This window comes from Lipomyces oligophaga (assembly GCF_038497815.1).
Source record: "Lipomyces oligophaga strain CBS 7107 unplaced genomic scaffold V1516scaffold_5, whole genome shotgun sequence".
Classification (NCBI taxonomy): domain Eukaryota; kingdom Fungi; phylum Ascomycota; class Lipomycetes; order Lipomycetales; family Lipomycetaceae; genus Lipomyces; species [Lipomyces] oligophaga.
Window position 1 is genome coordinate 234,517 of NW_027117789.1, and position 18,891 is coordinate 253,407.

Here is an 18,891-nt window from a genome sequence, read left to right on the forward strand (position 1 = left end):
TCTTTATTTTGTTCTATTTGTTCTACTTGTTTATTTATTTGTTCTATTTGTTATACCAATGAAAATTATTCTAAATATACTTGTAAGGATTCAAGATTCCATTCGGGTCAAACAACTGTTTGATTTCTTTCATAACCTTGATCATTGAGGGGTCTTTGGAATATCCCAAATAATTCTTCTTCGCAAACCCGATTCCATGCTCTGCAGATATCGATCCTTGACGTTTTTGAATCCACTCATAAACCCATGGTTCAAGTGTATGTTCGATTTTCTTGTCGTAGTTCTTGATAGCGACATTGAGATGAAGATTTCCATCGCCCAGGTGACCATATCCGACGACGTCGACGATGTTGGACGACTCAGTCCCAATCTCGTAGCCAGCTTTGATAAGTAGTTCCCGAGTATCGTCAACAAGCTGATATAATTCATCAAGCGGAATCGAAACATCATACTTGTAAACTCCGCCTGCGCGACCAAGAGATTCGGGAATACCTTCACGCCATGTCCAAATGGATTTGATCTGCGTTTCGTCCTGTGCGACAACCCCATCCTCGATCAAGTCGGATTCCATCAACCGCTCAAGATAATTCTGCAGTTTCTCCCCGTCGTGAGCTGCATCAGACCCAGACGTCTCCACAAGAACATAAAAATTATGCTGTTCGTCAAGAGGTTTCTGGCGCTCAGAATACTTGGCTACCTGCACTTGAGACTGCTTATCCATGAACTCAAAAGCTGACAGAATTTCTCCGAGCTCGGATTTAGCCCGAACAAACGCCTGTTGCACCTTCTCATACGAATCAAGACCAAAAAATGCGACATTAACAACGGACGAACGTTTCGGACATAGAACAGAAACACCCGTAATGACGCCTAGCGTACCTTCCGAACCAATAAATAGCTGCTTCACATCGTATCCTGTATTATCTTTTCTCAGCTTTCCAAGGCCGTTAACAACTGTACCATCTGCGGTGACAGCCTCAATACCAAGAACGGAGCCATGGAGTGATCCATAGCGAAGAAGTCGAAGGCCGCCAGCATTCGTTGCAACGTTACCTCCTATGTGGCAAGATCCCTTAGCGCCTAAATCAAGAGGGAAGATGTATCCATGCTCAGCAAGAAAGTTGTCTGTCGATTCAAGAATGCAGCCGGCGTCAACAACAATAATGCCTGATACATCGTCAAAAGAACGGATGGTGTTCATGGCCGACAAAGAAATGACAATTTCATCGAACACAGGTACAGACCCGCCGACAAGCGACGTGTTACCACCCTGAGGAACAACAGCAAGTTTTCTCTCTCCACAGTGCTTCATGATTTTGCTTACATCTTCCGTCGATCGCGGCTTAAGTACGAGTCGCGATTGTCCGCGATACTTGCGCATCGAGTCGATGTTGAACCCGACTGTGTCGTCTGTAACCACCGCATGGTCAGGCAGAAACGAGCGGAAATATGCCAAATCTTCTTCTTCAAGTTTTGCAAATCTACTGTCCCGTTGGATCTCAGGGTACATCTCCGCAGTTAACTTAACTGTCGGTGTGCTTGCATTTTTCTTTTCGGCTGCTGCTGCTGCTGCATACGAACGGATTACTCCCGCTCTACCTCTTAGCGAACTTGTAAATCGCAAAGAGCGTGAAACCGTCGTGAACCGACGCGGAATAAATCGAACTGCAGACATTTTTTCCTTAACAAAATCTTCCGCCAGGTATATTGAAATTAACCAAAATTTAGCAGAAATACTGCTTCCCTCAAGCTGATAAAATTATGTTCTTCCAACCCTTGAACCGCTCCTACTATGCCCGGCAAACTCACTTAATAATAACCGCGGCTTCGGCCCGCGGTCGTCTCGACAGCTACAGTGAATACTGACAAAAATTATAAATAAATCAAAACAAAAATCTATAACTCAATAAAATAACTTCAATTCCAAATGATAACAAAAGGTGGCATTAACCAAAGTGTCAGTGTCGTGGTCGGTGCCAGCTATGGCATTCCGTTTCAGCATGCACCAATGAGAAAAATTCTAATGCTTATTCGGCTAGACTTGTAGCAGCTGCCTCTCCATTATTTCCGCTCCCATTTCCAATTCCACTTCCGTTTCCTTTCCTCTTTCCTGTCCTTCGAGGGGCCGTCAACTCTGCAATTCGAGCCTTTGCCTTTTCAATCGCCGAGCTAGAGCCAACAAGCTTGATCGCAGTCGTAGTACCTTGCGGAGGAACCATCATTCTAACTCCACAGTCGCTCTCTATTCCTCGCTTGACTGAACCCATAGGTCCAATCAGAAATCGATGACGATCTAATGGTACCTCGACAGACTCTTCAACCATACTTTTAAGTTCCTCCACACGACGCTCAATCTCGGCCACAACTTTCTCCACCAAATCTCTATCTCCTTGTACAACAATCTCGGTTGAATCGGACCCTGCAGGCGGAAATCGAACAGTCCTGCGCTGCCGAGAAACTTCCTCAGGTCCTCCGGCCGCCGATACAATCTCTTGTAATGTTCCCGCTTTAGCTCCAATCAAATCTCTATGTAATTTTTTGTCAACATTAATGACCTTTGACGTGAATCGAGCTAATTCATCAACAATCTCATTGACGCGCGCGCGCGCTGCCTTGACCGATTCCTTTTGACCTGTAATTGTAACCAATCCTTCCTCTTCCGTTCGATTGATATCAATCTTTGTTCGAGTATCAGCCATGATTTCGCCAATATAGCCCCCATTGCGGCCAATAATACGAGAAAGGGAATTCTTAGGAACACTAAATTCCTCCTGATAACCATTTTCGACCTGATATTTGTACAGCTCAAGCAACTCCTCCTTAGCTTGATGGGCTCCCTTGGACGGTCCCCGAACTACAATCTCATCTTTATTTCTCGGTCTAGCTCCAATTTCTTCATCCTCTTCATTGTTCCTTGAGGTTTGAGGAAACGTAACTCGTACTTCGTATCGCTCTTCAAGACGCTTCACTAGTTTGCCTCCCTGTCCGATCAAGACACTATGGAACTGACCTGGAACTGGGATCCGCAAAATTACCTCATCTTCTAGTCTCTTTGCAAGAGCGACTATCCGCTTCTGAGCTTCTAAAACATTGTTTTTCACTCCCTTTACAGTCACAATGCCGTCTTCGCTCAAGTCGATCTTGACCTCGAGTTCATCTCGATATTTCGTGATATTTGACCCCCCACGACCAATGAGTTGACTTGAAAACTTGGAAGGAAATTCAAACGAAACCGAGAAGTTGCTCAAAACTTCCTGCTTGCTAGCCTCTTCAGCCAGCTCACTAATTTTGCCACTCACTTCATCGACCTTCTCCTTTGGTCCTATAACAACTATCGAATCATCACTTGGTTCTCCAAAACTGATTTCCACATCGCCCCCACTGCATAGCGCATGCAGTGTGGACCGCTTAGGGCCAATTATGTATTTATGTTGCTTCGCTGGCACTGTAACTGTCTTACTAGTAAGTTGACCAAGCCGGCTCCTGATATCATCGAAAAAAAGCTTTGAACCTTGCAAACCAGCAATGATCTCGCTCTCCTCAGGACCAAACTCTTCGTCTTCCTGACCAGCATAAACAAGTAAAACCTTATGTTCATTCAAAATTGAGACGACCCCAAACTTAGATTTCACTTTGGCGCTGTAAGTAGACATCGATTTCGAAAGAAATTTCATGAATAGGTCGTCCGCTGATCCAGTCGACCAATGCATGACTTTAGTTGGGGGAATAGAGTTCACAAAATCAATAAGCTCTTTTCGGGCCTTCTTGACATTTAACTCTGAAGTTCCACAGATTTCGTATTTAACTTCCTCACTATTGTTTACCACAAGTTTGATTTCGATTTCAAGCTCATTTTCAATCGACTTCAGAGCGCCAGTAGATTCAAAATAAACAGCAAGACTTTTAGCATGAGCAAGGTTTTTGCTATGTGCTTTCGAAATAACCAAGTTATCAATTATAAAAGTCTTGGCTTTCTCAGCAACAAATTTGGTTGCTTCTCCAACTTTGCCACTTAGTCCTAGAATCGTCACCATCTCAGATCCGTCTGTTGGAACTTTGACTAAACATTCAGTTGACTCGAAAATGGTCTGTATATTATGGCTACTAAGCACTGAAGCTTGTTTATTGACGGCCACTCTTGTTTTGGTTGTAACAAGACTTGATCTGAGTCCTGCCGCCGCAGATTCTATCTTTTCCCGAACACTTTCGACCGCACCTCGGTCTCCAGAAACAATAATGTATTCAGAAGAAGTAGATGGGCTGAAGACATCAGGGATTTTAACTTTGACTTCACCAACTTCATAGTCTGCAAGATGTTGGGCCAAAAACGGAAAATAATCCGCTTCTACGTCTCGTAGACGAACAGTCATAGTTTTTGTATGCTCGCCAACAATAGCTAAAATTTCTTCTTTCGCCAATGCTACTCCTTCAATGTCTCCTTCAATAGAAACATCGGTCAACTCTTCCTCATCTTCGAATTGTGGTTTGGGCGCAAATTCTTGGGATTCATCTCGTTTCCGGACTTGGATCTTCGTCGTCGTCCGCTGCTGGATGCCTTTCAAAGTGCGGCCTCCGGTACCAATAATAAGTGCTCGTACACTGGCAGGAATGAGAATTTTTTCAGTTATCTAGAGTGGAATTAGAACAATAAAACTTAACAAAGAAAACAATGACATACCTGAGCAGTAAGACCTCGAACAAGTTCTCTTCTGGCCGCGGCAATCCCTTCCGCCTTTCCTTTAACAATAAAAGTGGTGGAACCAGAAATATTACTTGTCGAACTTTCTATCGACGATACACCAGGAATCTCTTTAGCCTTGTTTAAGACATCCGACAGAGCAGTGCGACTGCGAAACTGAGGCGAAATCACGAAGTCAAAAATATCGGCAACCTCACCAGAACGTGCAGGTCTAGCACCAGTAGTTTGCGACTTCGGTTGACGAGAACCAGCATTTAGCGCTGGAATCGCTGATGCAGTTGAAGAAGATACTCTTTTAGATGAATTGGTGCCGGAAGAAGCGCCCCAGACTAAGACCGGGGAATCAGAAGACTTGGTAGCTGACACGCTGAGAGAAGGAAATGCTTCAAGCGAGGTGAGGTCGAGCTTTTCCTTCGAAGATTTCTTCTTGGACGGCTTAACGGCAGGCGATGCGGCGGTTGAGGGTGAACTCGAAGACATGGTGTCCGCAGTTGTGATCGAAGACGACAGATCAGTAGGTCCATCAAAGTCGTCGAGGACACTGGAGGAGATGGTTGTGGACGCAGACATGTCAGCGACCGCAGACTCGCCAGAAGAATCAATAGTCGGAATTGCAGCGGCAGAGACAGGATTGGCAGAAATCTGGGTCTCGCGCTCGCGCTTCTCGCGAAGGAAGTCGGCCGGGGAAAGACCAGAAACATCTATATCAGGCATAGCGAGAGATAGGACGGTCGATCGATCTAACAGCAAAAGGAATTTAGTGAAATTAGGACGGAATTGAGCGATAAGTAAATGAAATCAAACAGCTAAATGCGATATTAAAGAAAAAGGCGGATTCGAGGGTAAGCTGAACAGCGAAGTAGCGGAGACAAGGACAGGGTAGAAAGTCCGAGACCAGCAGCAACAGGAGCAGAAATAACGAACACGCGAAGCGACCGGGAAGTCAGGGGATGATCGAAGTGCGAAGACCGAGAAGAAGATGCAGAAACCAAAAATAAGAACAGAAGAAAGGTATAAAAAAGGAATTGCGGCCTCAGTCTATCAGGAAAGCATGAAACGACAGTGTGAAAGTAGACAAAGTCGAGCGGTCTTGATAGGGCGTAGCGAGATACAGGTCTAGAAGGAAGCGAGGTACGTGTGAGGATCTGCAGACGAGTCAAATCTGGGTGCAAACTCACGGGAAAAGCAGGAAAACGGAGGCAATTGGGCAGCGAGTCGGGAAAACGGGCTACCTAAGCGCTACAATATTGCAGAAGAGCAAGCGGAAGCACGGATTAAGTGAGAGAATTACTTATTGTTTCTCGTCGATTGGACAGAAAAGGACGGAGGAAAGCTCAGAAGATCGCAGAACCGGGCCAGAGTGCGTTCCCACTCGCAGCTCCAGCGGCGCCGGCGACGACGTGGCCAGCTCACAAGTAGCTAGCAGCACTAAGTCACAGTGGGTCACATAATGGAGGTCACGGGGACAGATATCAGATGCCGCCGACGAGACTGCGAGAGCCGACTACGAGCATTGGTGTTCCTGTAGAGAAAGAAGGCGAGGTTTTGCGTAATTTGCAGAGCTGTTTGGCCATGCGTAGATTTCCTGTGACAAACATCGCTTCCATATTGTTCTTGCGGGCCCAGAGCTCCGCAGGTGTGAGTACGTGTCTGATGATCCATTCTTCGTCGGCGAAAGGCTCTGAGGGCTCTTGGTTTAGATGTTGATCCAGTTGAAGCTGATCCTTTTTAGTCCCGAGATCTATATCTGGAATCAAATTGATAGTCTGGAAAATTTCTGCCGTTCGCCGTCTCTCATCTTGACTGCCCATACGCAGCACCATTTTTTTAACACTCTCCAAGGTCCGCGCACCACACACTATCTGCCGGTTTCCATCCCTGAGCAGCGGTTCCAAAACTCCTTTCAATACTCTCTGTCCACTTCTTTCTGACTCAATCTGCTTTTCCAGAAATGCAAATGCGTTTTCGGACTTTCTATATTCGGTGCCTTGCTGTCTCTTCTCTTTTTGTCGAGCTAATCGCGCTAGAGCTTCGTCTGGAGCGAGATTGGTTACATCTGATACTAGACTCAGCAGACCTGTAACGTCGAAACAAAACAATTCCGGTATCTGGCTTTCAAAGCATTTTCTGTCTTCCGAAAGAATCCCGGACGCAATTTCTGAATTCGAAAGTCTTTCTTTCTTGGATAGAACAAGCGTATCTATCGACAAGGAGCGTTGGATGAACTCTAAGAATCTGTTTAGGAATGCTTGATCTGGACCTGCCAGATAGCTCTCACAACAGCCTGTAAATACTATAGTTCCAGTTGCTTGCTCTCGAATTTTTGCACACAGGATTCGTACACCTCCGTCGTTGCCATTAGCCAACATATCTTCATCATCCTCCAATCTGCTTGCCACCCACCGAGCGAGCTTTCGTGCTACATTATAAACATCTGTGTTCATACAGCACTCTTCAAAACATTCTTCCAGATTATCTTCTCCTAGCTCGGCAGCTATACGGACCATCTCTTTGTTAAGCTGTTGAACCGTAACACGCGACACTTTGATGGCGAGTCTACCATAAAGGGCCATAAGGTCTCCGATAGCAGCATTGGATTTTGCGCTAGAACCAAGCGAAATTACTCCGGTATGAGTTCTACTAGTAAATACCTGCCATACTGATTCTAAGTGTGGAAGATTTGTAGAACGCAGTTGATGGCTGATCCTGGAAATTGATTCTCTCGTATCAATTACTAGTTCCAGCTATTGTGTCAGATGTAGATTAATAGCGTTCCTATGTATCTACCTTTTGTAACAAATTATGTTCTTTTTCCACAACTGCCAAATATCGTCTTAAAAATGTAGATCCTCGTGTCCACGCTGGCTTATATCCTTGATCTGCTAGCTGGCGAGAGAGCAGCATCTCCAGACAATTACACACATCTTCGACATCTTGTCTGAGTGAGCTTGCACGCCACTGAATCTGTTCTAGCTCTAGCCGAACAATCTCAGCTTGTATCTCGCCATTTTCCATTTCTCTGTTCTCGTCTCTTCTTTACTCCCTCGAACCTAATCAGCGTGCGACTTGGTTGGGATATTGGCAGAATAAATGATCTTCGAAGATAAATACCCAACCAATCAATCAGTCGACTGCCGATGAATACTAAAGCCATTTTCGATTTTATGATTCAATGGACTTTGTCCCGGCTGTCCAGGATGAATTGCCACTTGCGGAGACCGTCGAATACAGCAGTGTTGCTACTTCTAGTTTGTCTGCCCAGTTTAAGCGAGCGTCGGTGAAGCTGCAGCGTGAACTTTTGCCAATATTCCACCACAGTGAGTCTCATTCTACAATTCTATCGATCAAGCTTACACTCATAGAAAACTCTTTTCTTTATCTCATTGAAACTTCCCAAGTCGTGGTTCTGGTCGGACATACTGGATCAGGAAAAAGCACTCGTATGGATTTTTTTAGCTTTGGCTCCGATCAAACACTAATAATCTCAGAGTTACCTCAATATCTTTATGAGGTGGGATGGTGCACAAACAACAAACTTATTGCATGCACTCAGGTATTTCATTCAGCAGAATATGTTAAACATAGGGATCTAACAATACCCAGCCTCGTCGGGTTGCCGCGATATCTGTCGCTCAGCGTGTAGCCGAAGAAATGGATTGTGCTGTCGGTTCTACTGTGGGCTATTCGATTCGGTTTGAAGATATGACGTCTGACAAGACGAAAATCAAATATCTTACGGACGGCATGCTTCTTCGTGAGTTATTGGTCGACCCGTTATTGCAGCGCTATAGCGTGATCATTATAGACGAGGCACATGAACGAACAGTATACACCGATATTCTTCTCTGTGTACTGAAGAAAGTTCTAAAGAAAAGAAGAGATTTACGACTGATCATTGCCAGCGCGACTCTGCAAGCCGAGGAGTTTGTATCGTATTTCGAACCGGCTGCAAAGTGTATGAGCATTGAGGGAAAACTATTTCCTATTGATCACTTGTATTTACAAGAGCCTACAGAAAATTACGTGACCGAGGCTGTGAAGACAATTCTCTCAATCCATCAATCTGAACCTGACGGAGACATACTTGTATTCCTGACTGGCCGTGAAGAGATCAACTCCGCTCTTCAATTTATTCATGACCAGTCGGGATCGTTACAGTCCACGTCGAGACTTCTCGCCTTACCATTGTATGCTGGCCTGTCAAGAGCCGAGCAAACATTGATTTTCGAACCTGCACCAGAAAATTCAAGAAAAGTCATTCTTTCGACGAACGTTGCTGAGGCTAGTGTTACGATCGATGGCATTGTGTATGTAGTAGATTGTGGGTTCGTGAAGTTGCGATACTACGATCCTAAGCTGAAACAAGATTCTCTGATCATGAGACCGATATCTAAGGCATCAGCCATACAACGAGCAGGTCGAGCAGGTCGAACGCGATCTGGCAAATGCTTTAGGTTATATACTAGCGCAGCTGCAAAGTCACTGGAAAATACTACTGTCCCTGAACTGCAGCGCGTTTCCTTATTAGAGCCCATTATGTCTCTGAAATCGTTAGGAATTGAGAACATCGCTAGAATTGACTTGATCTCTCCACCTTCTGTCAAACTTCTTGCGAATGACCTCGAGTTATTGCATGCTCTAGGCGCAATTGATTCTGACGCCAGACTGACTAAACCAGATGGCGAGCGTATGGCTGAATTGCCCATCCATCCCATGATGGCAAAGGCCCTTCTTGAATCGAGTTCTAAGGGGTGTTTGGACCCTATGTTGACAATCGCAGCAATGTCCTGTGTGGATGATGTGTTTGTAATTCCTAAGAATGACAAACGGGAAGCGGACAGGCGTCATCGTGAGTTCATGGTCGATGAGGGCGATCATTTAACTTTTTACAATGGTATTAGAGTCCTTTGTTTAGCTAATTAGGCTAATTCATTACCATTTTATTCTAACTTTACTAGTATATCAAGCCTTTACAAACCGAGGTAAACAATCTTCAAGATGGTGCACGGAGCGATACCTGAACTATACGTCTCTTTCGCAAGCTGTTCGAATCCGAGCACAACTGGCCCGATATCTTTCGAAATTCGGTATATTTATTCCAAGCACATCTCGGCAAGCAACACCGGAAACAATAGTCAGATGTTTAGTCTGCGGCTACTTTTCGAATGCCGCCCGCATGCAAGCTAATGGAAGCTATAATCTCGTGTCTGCATCTGAGAATGGCGAGCCAATCAACGTATCTGCACATCCCCATTCTTCGATGTTCAGTCGGTCGGCGGATTGGGTTATATACATGCGAAGTAAGTTTGATTTTATGGAAACTAAATTGAATCTGTCCTGACTTATCGTGCTAGTTCTAAAACTTGGTGCCAAAAATTATATTGGCGGGATCACAAAGGTAGAGCGTGACTGGCTTGTCGACTCAGCACCAGGATATTATAAAGTAAAGTCAACGTCCAAAATGTATGATAAAGAATAATTACAAAATGATTATGAATCTAGATGAATTCCAAATTGTAAAATAGAAATAAATTAATTATAGTCAGCTGTGCAATCCGAAATTCGCAATAAATGCAACGCAATGTCATGCAATTAAATGAAGATGCAATGGCAAGTGAAAAAAACAACTACATATTATACAATAATCCAAAATAGCGAATTTTAGGAGGCTGAGGGCCGCATTTTCTTTAAAAACTCAGAAAGTTTCTGCAACGAATTGAACTGATTGAGTTTCCGGATATCTTCAACGCGCGATACGGCTTCTTCAGCAGATATGCCTTCTCTTCCACATAGCATATGGATATAATCAATGACCACTTTGCGAAGACAGAAGAACTTCCGTTCCGCGCTGCTTTGTCGCCATCGGGTTCCGACTGATTCTTCAAGTCCGCGAACACTTGGGCCACCGTGCAGTCCATGTTCCCATTCTCGCCAAAGATCTGGAACAGTGTTAATTTCTCGCGACATCCGGTATTGCGGGATACCAGGCGAACTGGTCATAGTCATCGGCGTAGATCGGTTGGTCGTCGAGCTGTGGTTCTTCCCTGCATTCGTTCGATTCGGTGTCAACAGATATGGCGAATTATCTTGCTGATGCTGAATATGTCTCTGATGCGCAATACTTGGCGCTTTGTTCTGCCGCTGATTTTCAGCAATGCTGGTTACTGATGAAGATGCAGGTACTGTTAATGGCAGAGAGAGACCCATTCCCGGCGAAGGACCTTGCAACTGCCGACCGGGGACATGTGCTTGACCTTGATTTGAAGTATGAACAATTTGGATGGATTGTTGTTGTTGTTGTTGTTGGAATGGTGGGTCTACACTGTTCTGTCCCTTCGATGTCTGTAACGGTTGATTATGTGGTGGTGAAAGTGGCTTCGGGTTCTCCACAGACTGATGACTGAAACCAGAAGAAGATGAATCACTGAAATTACCATTCGTAGTCTGTACAGGGAACCCGGATTGAGAAGTGGCGCGAGCGATATTATTGGAAGCTGCTGACGACGATCTAGTGGATAATGGAGGCGGATGCTGAGTCGATCCGTGTGCCAGCGACAGGGGACTTGTGACTTGCGAGGGAGTTCGGCTTGACAAATGCTGAAAACTATTCATATTTGTCGAACTGATTGATGATTGTGATTGTGGAACAACCGGTTGGTTCGTCCTAGCTTGAAGCGAGCTATGTCTGGAAGTTCGCACTGATTCCGAGTGATCGTAACTCGGGGCCAAAGAATTTGAACTACCTAATCGGATCGATGTCAATCTTTCAATGATTGCATATAAAGCCGAAATTTCTCTAGTCTGACGTTCAACCGTCGCGCGAAGATCATTCATCTCACATCCGATCTGTAGCAAGATTTTGTCTGTTTGGATCGAAAGCAAGTATTGCATATTATCCCTCAATGATTGACTCGTCGATTGAATCATTCTTTCAATACGGGTTAGACTAGCGTTGTTTCCATTCGTTCGATTATGCGATTGGCTCGTGCTATTAGACCGCAATCCATTTGTGTCGACGCCGTCTCGTTCAATGCCGTCATCTGAAAACGAGTCGAGCTCTGAGTCCGACAAGTCAGGGCTAAGTCCAGGAACAGAGAAACGCTCTCCAAATTCTTTTTCTGACGTCCGCGAAGATCGCTGGTGACTATGACGTCTGTTATTAGAGCGGTTATTGATCGTGTGTCCGTTTGTGAGTGGATTGTAATAGTTATTGGGCCCGCCTGGAATGCTGCGAGATGTAGTCATACGAGTCGCCAGGCTGGCTGCAGTCTGATATTTTTGCAGTAGCGCTTTGAGAATGACACCATGTGGATGCGGATTTGAGTTGAATCCAGACCGGCGCTGATATTTGTACTGCTCCAGCAAGACAGAAACGTAACCTTTGAGAACGTTGAAAATTTCTAAAGCAGAAGCCGTTTCAACGACATGTATAGGCGTATTATCATCACCTTTTGTTAAGCCTGACGTCGTAGAATGCTGTGCTTGTGAGGACTGGCTCGCCGAACCATTTGGGGAAGAACTGGGCAGGTCTGGGCCGTCAGAAATCGTCGGTAGAAACCGAGCAAGAACACGTTCGCGAAGGAAAAGACAAACTTTGTCCTCATTTACGATGGCACCGTCAGAGAAGTTCCGGATATCTTTGCACCAGATCTAGAAGGTTAGCTTCATAACGGATTTCATACAAAGTGAATAGGGTCATACGTTCCACTCATTGAGCCTGATGATATGGGCCCGCGGAGCAGACTCAACGCTCGCATTCAATGCGTCATCTCCATCAGCAGAATCAGATGTAATCGCATTAGCCACTTCAGTGAGTTAGCAAGAAAGAAAGCAATGAAGAAGGTAAAACCAATTCAGGCAAAGTTAATGTAGAACCACGTACTTTCACGTATCATTCGGTCACGGTTTTCAACAAGATCTTTGTCATTTTTTGATCGTTGGTCAATTAAAATTGACGACTCCATACCTGCAGACTTCTAATTTCTCAGTATTCAACGGCAGAACTACGACAGAGAATTCGTGAAATAGTAGATGTTTGCAGATGAGTTTGTTGAGGAGGAGAGCAAACAAGTCTCTCTAGCTAGGACAGTGAGCTCGCAAGTTGCAGCAGGTATCGTCACTAGAGAAACAAGCCAGATATAACGAAAAATTTGAATGAGCCGGGTGAGACGAGAACGAACCGGTCGAATAGTAGAAAGTAATAATTCAGAAGCGTGCAGAGCTGAAACCACACACAACGCCGTAATTAATTATGGACGGAGAAGGGGAGCTATGGAGGTTCCGGAATATGAAAGAGTACGACTGCGACAGGACGGAGCCTGCAGGCAGAGGCAATAAGTATAAAAAAAGTTGTAAATATTTAGTAGTATAACAGAAATTGAAAGAGAAAACAACTAGAAATACTGCCAATAGTGTCTATTACGTAATCGCTCCTATAGGGAGGTCAAGAGTATAATGACTTATCGTGATTGATGGATTTCGAGATTGGATCGAAGCTAGTTTACATTAAGACGCTTTTGTAGGCTAATGCGAGCAATCTTAGCTGTAGTGACGTTTAATTGAGTATTTTACAGCAGCTCTAAATTATCCTTTGTTGAATTGTCTGGGCTGTCTCAACTCTCTCCAAACAGCTAAGGCATTGCCGCGCCAATCGGACGATAATTATCATAATACTTATAGTTTACAACAATGACAGCATTCAAATCAGTATTATTCTTAATATTCTTATAATGTTCGATAATCCTTAATATTCCTTGACAGCCTCCTGTAATCTCAGCAAAGTATGATAGATTTCAGTCCATTGTCATCTCTCTTGATAACAAAGTCCCGGCGAGCTTTGGCCCAGGAACTAGTCAAAGTTAACATCTGGTCAAACTTATCCGCAAGCAGTCGATTAATCTGTTATCGTTTTCCCCGAATTTATATTCCTTTAATCGTCTAGATAGGGACGATATCATGCGAGTGTGATGAACAGAACTTTGCCTAGTCTCGATGAAAAGCAGGCAGCGCTGCTCCCTGATGGTGGTCCTAATCTCCAGGCGCGCTCACGATATGGAAGCGTAGACGACCTTTGCGAAATATCTAATGATCCGTTGACAGGAGACCCCGAAAAGTCTATCTGCAAGGTCGAAAGTTTTGAGAAACCAGATGTCGACCTATCGTTGGACAAAGACAAAGGACCTGAGATTGTGTATCCCGAAGGTGGAGTTCATGCCTGGCTGACCGTTTTCGGCGCTTTCTGCACGCAGTTCTGCTCGTTTGGCTGGATCAATACTTTCGGCATTTTTCAGCAATATTATCTGACACACCAACTCGAAAACTACTCTCCCACAGCCGTATCATGGATTTCATCTTTACAGTCATCGGTCATGTTCATGGGCTGTCTGGTGAGTATCCAGCCGAAAATAGCGCAGCTGGCAGTACTGACATCTACACAGTTCGTAGGTCGATTGTTTGATTCCTATGGACCTAGGTATTTATTACCCTTTGGAACTATACTCCAGGTGGTCGGAATCATGGTCACATCTGTTAGCACATCTTATCCGATGATTTTAGTGTAAGTTGTCTTTTGTCTACTTGAATTTCAATTTCTTCAGGGCTCTAACAGGTTAGTTTCCATGGGATTGTTGCCCCGATTGGCGCAGCTTTCTGCTTTAATACAGCTGTTGCCTGTGTATCGTCTTGGTTCAAACAGAAGCGATCCAGAGCCCTTGGAATCATGTCCGCCGGTTCAAGTATTGGTGGCATCATATACCCCTTTCTCATCCGCAAACTTGAGACCGAAACCTCGTTTGGCTGGCTTATGCGGTCATGTGGATTCCTGATTCTGGCACTACTTATCGTCGCGAATTTCACCATCCGTTCAAATCTCGAGCCAAGGGGTTACTGGTTGCCACTTTACCCGCGCGACTTATGGACACAGTTCAAGGACATAGACTTCTCGTTAATCTCGATCTCTTATTCGCTTGGATTTGTAGGGTTCACGCTCCCCTTCACCTATATTGTCTCTGCAGCATTGTTTAGCCATGTTAATGATGGTCTTGCGACATATCTCGTGTCGATTCTTAATGCTTGCTCGATTTTCGGCCGTCTGGTTGCGGCACTGTACGCCGATCGAGTTGGCCCGTACAATATCAACACCATAGGTATTCTACTATCTGGAATCGCCACTCTCGCTTTTTGGATTCCAGCACAATCGACACCTTTACATGTCATTTACTCCGTCGTATATGGATTTGCGTCCGGCATTTTTGTGGCAATGATTCCTGCATGCACTGCTAAGATCTCCGCTATCCATGATATTGGAACTCGAGTCGGGCTGATGTTTGCTTGTCTTAGTCTTGCTAATTTGGCTGGTGTGCCAATTGGTGGTGTCATTCTAGGAGACGCAACTTTGGAAAGCAGATGGCGTGGCATGATGGCATTTGCTGGAGTCTTCCTAGTTATGGGCGGTGTCGTACAATGGATTGCAAGAGTGAAATTGGTCGGTCCCGGACTTTGGACTTCTTGTTAATTAGAATTTGAGATGTATGATATTTTGGAAAAAAGGGGACTAGATTTTTATTTTGAATTTTTTTGGATAGAACTGGGGTTTGAAAATTTGGTAGATTGAAAATTTAGAATGGGCTAGACATAATTTATTTTGAGACAAAAGACAAGTAAACTTTTAATTATCTACACACTCATTTCTTTGCAATTTTTTGCAATTTGCTTTGCACCGATTCTCTCGCAGCCTGTATTAAAACAGTATCCAACAGAACCAACGCAGCCATAGCTTCTACAATTGGAACCGCACGCGGAACAACGTTAGGATCATGACGACCTCTAGCGGCAAGAACACCATCTACACCATCATAAGACGCTGTTGGTTGCTGTTGCGAAATGGTTGCGGGAGGCTTAAACCCGACGTTAAAATAAATGTTTTCTCCGTTTGTAATACCGCCTTGGATACCACCTGAGTAATTCGTTTTGGTACGCAAACGTTTCGTTTCCTCGTCAAAATAAAAAGGATCATTGTGCTCAGAACCGTGCATTTTTGTACCAGCAAATCCAGAGCCAACTTCGAAACCCTTCGTAGCAGGAATCGAAAGCATGGCATGCGCAAGAAGAGCTTCAAATTTGTCAAACACGGGCTCTCCAAGTCCAATTGGCACGTTACGGATGACGCATGTGACAACACCGCCGATGGAGTCCTGGGCGTCTTTGCATTTCTGGACGAGCTCAGCCATTTTGTCGGCGGCCGCAACATTGGGACATCGAATAGGAAGAACACTATCTACTTGCTCTCGAGTGACAGTGTTCAACAAGTTAATATAGTCGGGATCAGCAGGATCACGGGTCAGAGAAACATTGCCTACAGCAGAAACAAAGGCGACGATTTCCACGCCATAGATCTCTTTCAGGATTTTTTCGGCAACCGAGCCACCGCAAACGCGACCGATCGTTTCGCGAGCACTACTTCGCCCACCTCCGCTCGAAGCCTTGATTCCATACTTCTCAATATATGTCAGATCGGCATGCGATGGTCGCGGATAAATATCAGTTTCAGAGTAGTCATGCGGTCTCTGGTCTTCATTTCGAACCCTCAAAGTGATGGGAGTTCCGAGTGTTAGTCCATTTTCGGTTCCGGACAAAATTTCAACCTGGTCTTTCTCATTTCTAGGCGTAGATAGTTTGCTCTGTCCCGGCCGACGTCGACTTAGCTGGACCTGAATGTCAGATTCGACCAAGGACAATCCAGCAGGACATCCGTCAATCGTACAAGTGACGGAATTACAGTGGGACTCGCCCGCTGTTGTTATAGCTATATTGATGTTAAATTAATATGCTCGCTCGTCCATATCAAATTACTGAAACTTACAATAGAGTTTTCCAAACTTTGACATTATGCTTTTTTATATAATAAAATTATATTACAGGAACATAAAACCAATCAAAATTTTTCAATAAATGATTTCGTTTGATGCATACTTTTTCAACTGATCTCATGAGATCACAAAATCAAAATGACTCTATTGTGCTGTCAGCGCACTATCACGTGTAGTCACGTGTATAAATTTTAAGGGCTCAGTCATGTGATTGCGGCGCAGGGACAGCGTCGTAATCAGTTCAACGTTTTAGTAAAGTTGAGAAGACCGGCGACGGCGACGCGTATTGGGACGTGACGAGCACAGCGGAGAGCACGAGGATCGAGTTTTAAAAGGACCACACCGAGGATCTGGCAGTGTTTACTGCGCTGGACAGTTCGTGATATTTTGGTTTCTTCCTGACACTTGTCTGTGTGTTATTCCATTTCACTTTCGTCCAGTCCTCTTGCGTTGTATCGTTTCCTGCTCCTAGGATTCGATGATCCGCCCTTCATGTTCCTTCTGGCGAGGTGAGTCTGATTTGACGCTGTTCTCGGTTCCTGAGGCGAGCACATACTTTAGAGCTCAATAATAACAGAAACTAGTTAAGCCAAGCCTATCACGACGGCGTGTATATCTTTTCGTCGCCTCGCTGTCACTGTTTCTGATGTGCATTATATCCCTCGTCGGACTCTTCAGATTGAATTCCACTCATGCCGTCACCACCAGTAGTATCTCCACAAGCACTACAAATACCGCCCCAAAAAAAATTTCTCACCCAGAAGGACAAGAGCCCGTCTATGTTCCTGGAACGGATAAAGTTTATGTCATGATTAGGACAGGTGCGTCCCGACTGTGGGAGTATATCCCGCAGCAGCTGGCCACCACTGGCCGACAAGTTCCTCATTTAGCGGTCTACTCTGATGCCCCCGACGAGGTTGACGGTCTCCCTATTATTGACATTTTTGCGCATATTTCGAAGAAAATTCTCAAGTCAAACGAATTCGACTGCTACCGCAAGCAACAGAAATATTTGAAGTCTCTAGGATCTTCCCGTTTATACACTACGAAGAACGCCATCCAAGGTATGGACGCCATTGAAAGATACAAGATCATGCCCATGGTGATGCATGCCTACAACGAAAAGCCAGATGCAGATTGGTACATTTTAATGGAAGACTCGTCTTACGTTGTTTGGACGTCGATGATGGTCTGGTTGAATGCGATCAACGCTGACGACAAATTATATTTGGGCAAGCAAGCCTATATCAATGAGGAAGAGTTTGCCCATAGCGGATCGGTTGTAATCATGTCTGGAGCCTTAATTCGGTCTACTTTTGGTGCGGATCCCAAATTCGTGAGTAAGTACGACGATTACACCCGACAAGACTGTTGTGGAGATCATGTACTTGGTCATGCCTTCCATGACGTCGACGTGACCATCAAGGCTGGTTACGACTACCCGCATATCGCATTTCGTCTTCAGAACGAAGAACCTGTCTTTGTAAAGTACAATTCGGATAACTGGTGTTATGAGATTGCGTCATTCCATAACGTTAAGCCAGCCGAATTCCAAAAATTCTTTGACTTCGAGCGCGCATACCAAAAGGAATCTATATTTTACCATCAGCTCTATAAACATTATGCTATGCCTTATATCACGGACAGAGTAGAAGGCTGGAACAATGGCGCCAGTGATCAAGATTATTACAAAGGTGATCCGCGTGAGGAAAATGCAGATGAAATTGGCTGGACTTCCTTAGATGCCTGCGACAATCGATGTGACGATTGGGATGACTGTAAGCAATTTCGGTGGAAGGAAGGTCACTGTGATCTAGGCTCATCAATTCAACTTGGTGCTGCCGATAATTCGGACAACCCCTGGACCTCTGGTTGGCGAGTCGACCGCATAAGAAGTATGAGATCCGACCGCGCTTGCGATTTTCTCGGAGAAGATGAGCTTGAAGAAGGATCTGCTCGTAAGAAATCTGCTCAACCACAGAAGTCGACTTCATAATATCTTTCTCTTGTGCAGTCCAACCCCTTTTGCATTGAAAATCTTTTGGTTTTGATTTTTCCTGTTTTCTTGCATGAGCTTGGATTTTTCTGCATTTGCATTGTGTTTGCCCTTTTGGTGTTGTATTGATTTGTACCATACGAAAGCTTGTCGCATCGTTCCGTTCCTTTGGCTTAATTGTTTTATTGCTACTTCCGTTCCGTATACCCGTTGAGTTTAAAGTGCATATGTATATTTATGTGTGTTGGTTTGAAATGATTAAATTAAAATTAAAGTCAATACGTTAAGTACAATTAAATCTCCAGTTATCATCAAATTCCCGCTCTCAA

General features: G+C 44.6%; 8 protein-coding genes across 8 annotated transcripts; 3 read left to right on the forward strand and 5 right to left on the reverse strand.

The window, feature by feature from the left end:
• Nucleotides 1–11: 11 nt before the first annotated feature.
• On the reverse strand, nucleotides 12–1,902 carry V1516DRAFT_676456 (uncharacterized protein). Its single transcript, XM_066922423.1, has one exon. The coding sequence runs from the start codon at nucleotides 1,673–1,675 to the stop codon at nucleotides 71–73; it is 1,605 nt and encodes a 534-aa protein (XP_066776610.1). The 5' UTR covers nucleotides 1,676–1,902; the 3' UTR covers nucleotides 12–70.
• Nucleotides 1,903–5,815, reverse strand: V1516DRAFT_676457 (uncharacterized protein). Its single transcript, XM_066922424.1, has 2 exons — nucleotides 4,679–5,815; nucleotides 1,903–4,628 (listed from the first exon to the last, which is right to left on the reverse strand). The coding sequence occupies exons 1-2, from the start codon at nucleotides 5,411–5,413 to the stop codon at nucleotides 2,028–2,030; spliced, it is 3,336 nt and encodes a 1,111-aa protein (XP_066776611.1). The 5' UTR covers nucleotides 5,414–5,815; the 3' UTR covers nucleotides 1,903–2,027.
• A 183-nt stretch (nucleotides 5,816–5,998) lies between these two features.
• On the reverse strand, nucleotides 5,999–7,824 carry V1516DRAFT_712438 (uncharacterized protein). The gene is made up of 2 exons (XM_066924285.1): nucleotides 7,487–7,824; nucleotides 5,999–7,443 (listed from the first exon to the last, which is right to left on the reverse strand). The coding sequence occupies exons 1-2, from the start codon at nucleotides 7,712–7,714 to the stop codon at nucleotides 6,172–6,174; spliced, it is 1,500 nt and encodes a 499-aa protein (XP_066776612.1). The 5' UTR covers nucleotides 7,715–7,824; the 3' UTR covers nucleotides 5,999–6,171.
• V1516DRAFT_676464 (P-loop containing nucleoside triphosphate hydrolase protein) lies at nucleotides 7,681–10,250 on the forward strand. Its single transcript, XM_066922425.1, has 6 exons — nucleotides 7,681–8,016; nucleotides 8,062–8,139; nucleotides 8,188–8,252; nucleotides 8,303–9,593; nucleotides 9,658–9,999; nucleotides 10,054–10,250. The coding sequence occupies exons 1-6, from the start codon at nucleotides 7,872–7,874 to the stop codon at nucleotides 10,176–10,178; spliced, it is 2,046 nt and encodes a 681-aa protein (XP_066776613.1). The 5' UTR covers nucleotides 7,681–7,871; the 3' UTR covers nucleotides 10,179–10,250.
• A 110-nt stretch (nucleotides 10,251–10,360) lies between these two features.
• On the reverse strand, nucleotides 10,361–12,663 carry V1516DRAFT_686048 (transcriptional activator of glycolytic enzymes-domain-containing protein; the record flags this gene model as incomplete). Its single annotated transcript, XM_066923644.1, has 3 exons — nucleotides 10,361–12,349; nucleotides 12,401–12,504; nucleotides 12,582–12,663. The coding sequence occupies 3 exons, from the start codon at nucleotides 12,661–12,663 to the stop codon at nucleotides 10,361–10,363; spliced, it is 2,175 nt and encodes a 724-aa protein (XP_066776614.1).
• A 688-nt stretch (nucleotides 12,664–13,351) lies between these two features.
• Nucleotides 13,352–15,504, forward strand: V1516DRAFT_394662 (major facilitator superfamily domain-containing protein). Its single transcript, XM_066918988.1, has 3 exons — nucleotides 13,352–14,085; nucleotides 14,137–14,255; nucleotides 14,312–15,504. The coding sequence occupies exons 1-3, from the start codon at nucleotides 13,666–13,668 to the stop codon at nucleotides 15,210–15,212; spliced, it is 1,440 nt and encodes a 479-aa protein (XP_066776615.1). The 5' UTR covers nucleotides 13,352–13,665; the 3' UTR covers nucleotides 15,213–15,504.
• Nucleotides 15,322–16,651, reverse strand: V1516DRAFT_691598 (chorismate synthase). Its single transcript, XM_066923864.1, has 2 exons — nucleotides 16,560–16,651; nucleotides 15,322–16,502 (listed from the first exon to the last, which is right to left on the reverse strand). The coding sequence occupies exons 1-2, from the start codon at nucleotides 16,582–16,584 to the stop codon at nucleotides 15,382–15,384; spliced, it is 1,146 nt and encodes a 381-aa protein (XP_066776616.1). The 5' UTR covers nucleotides 16,585–16,651; the 3' UTR covers nucleotides 15,322–15,381.
• A 220-nt stretch (nucleotides 16,652–16,871) lies between these two features.
• V1516DRAFT_676476 (uncharacterized protein) lies at nucleotides 16,872–18,851 on the forward strand. Its single transcript, XM_066922426.1, has 2 exons — nucleotides 16,872–17,075; nucleotides 17,151–18,851. Exons 1-2 carry the CDS (start codon nucleotides 17,045–17,047, stop codon nucleotides 18,560–18,562), a joined length of 1,443 nt encoding a protein of 480 aa, XP_066776617.1. The 5' UTR covers nucleotides 16,872–17,044; the 3' UTR covers nucleotides 18,563–18,851.
• The last annotated feature ends 40 nt before the right edge of the window (nucleotides 18,852–18,891 follow it).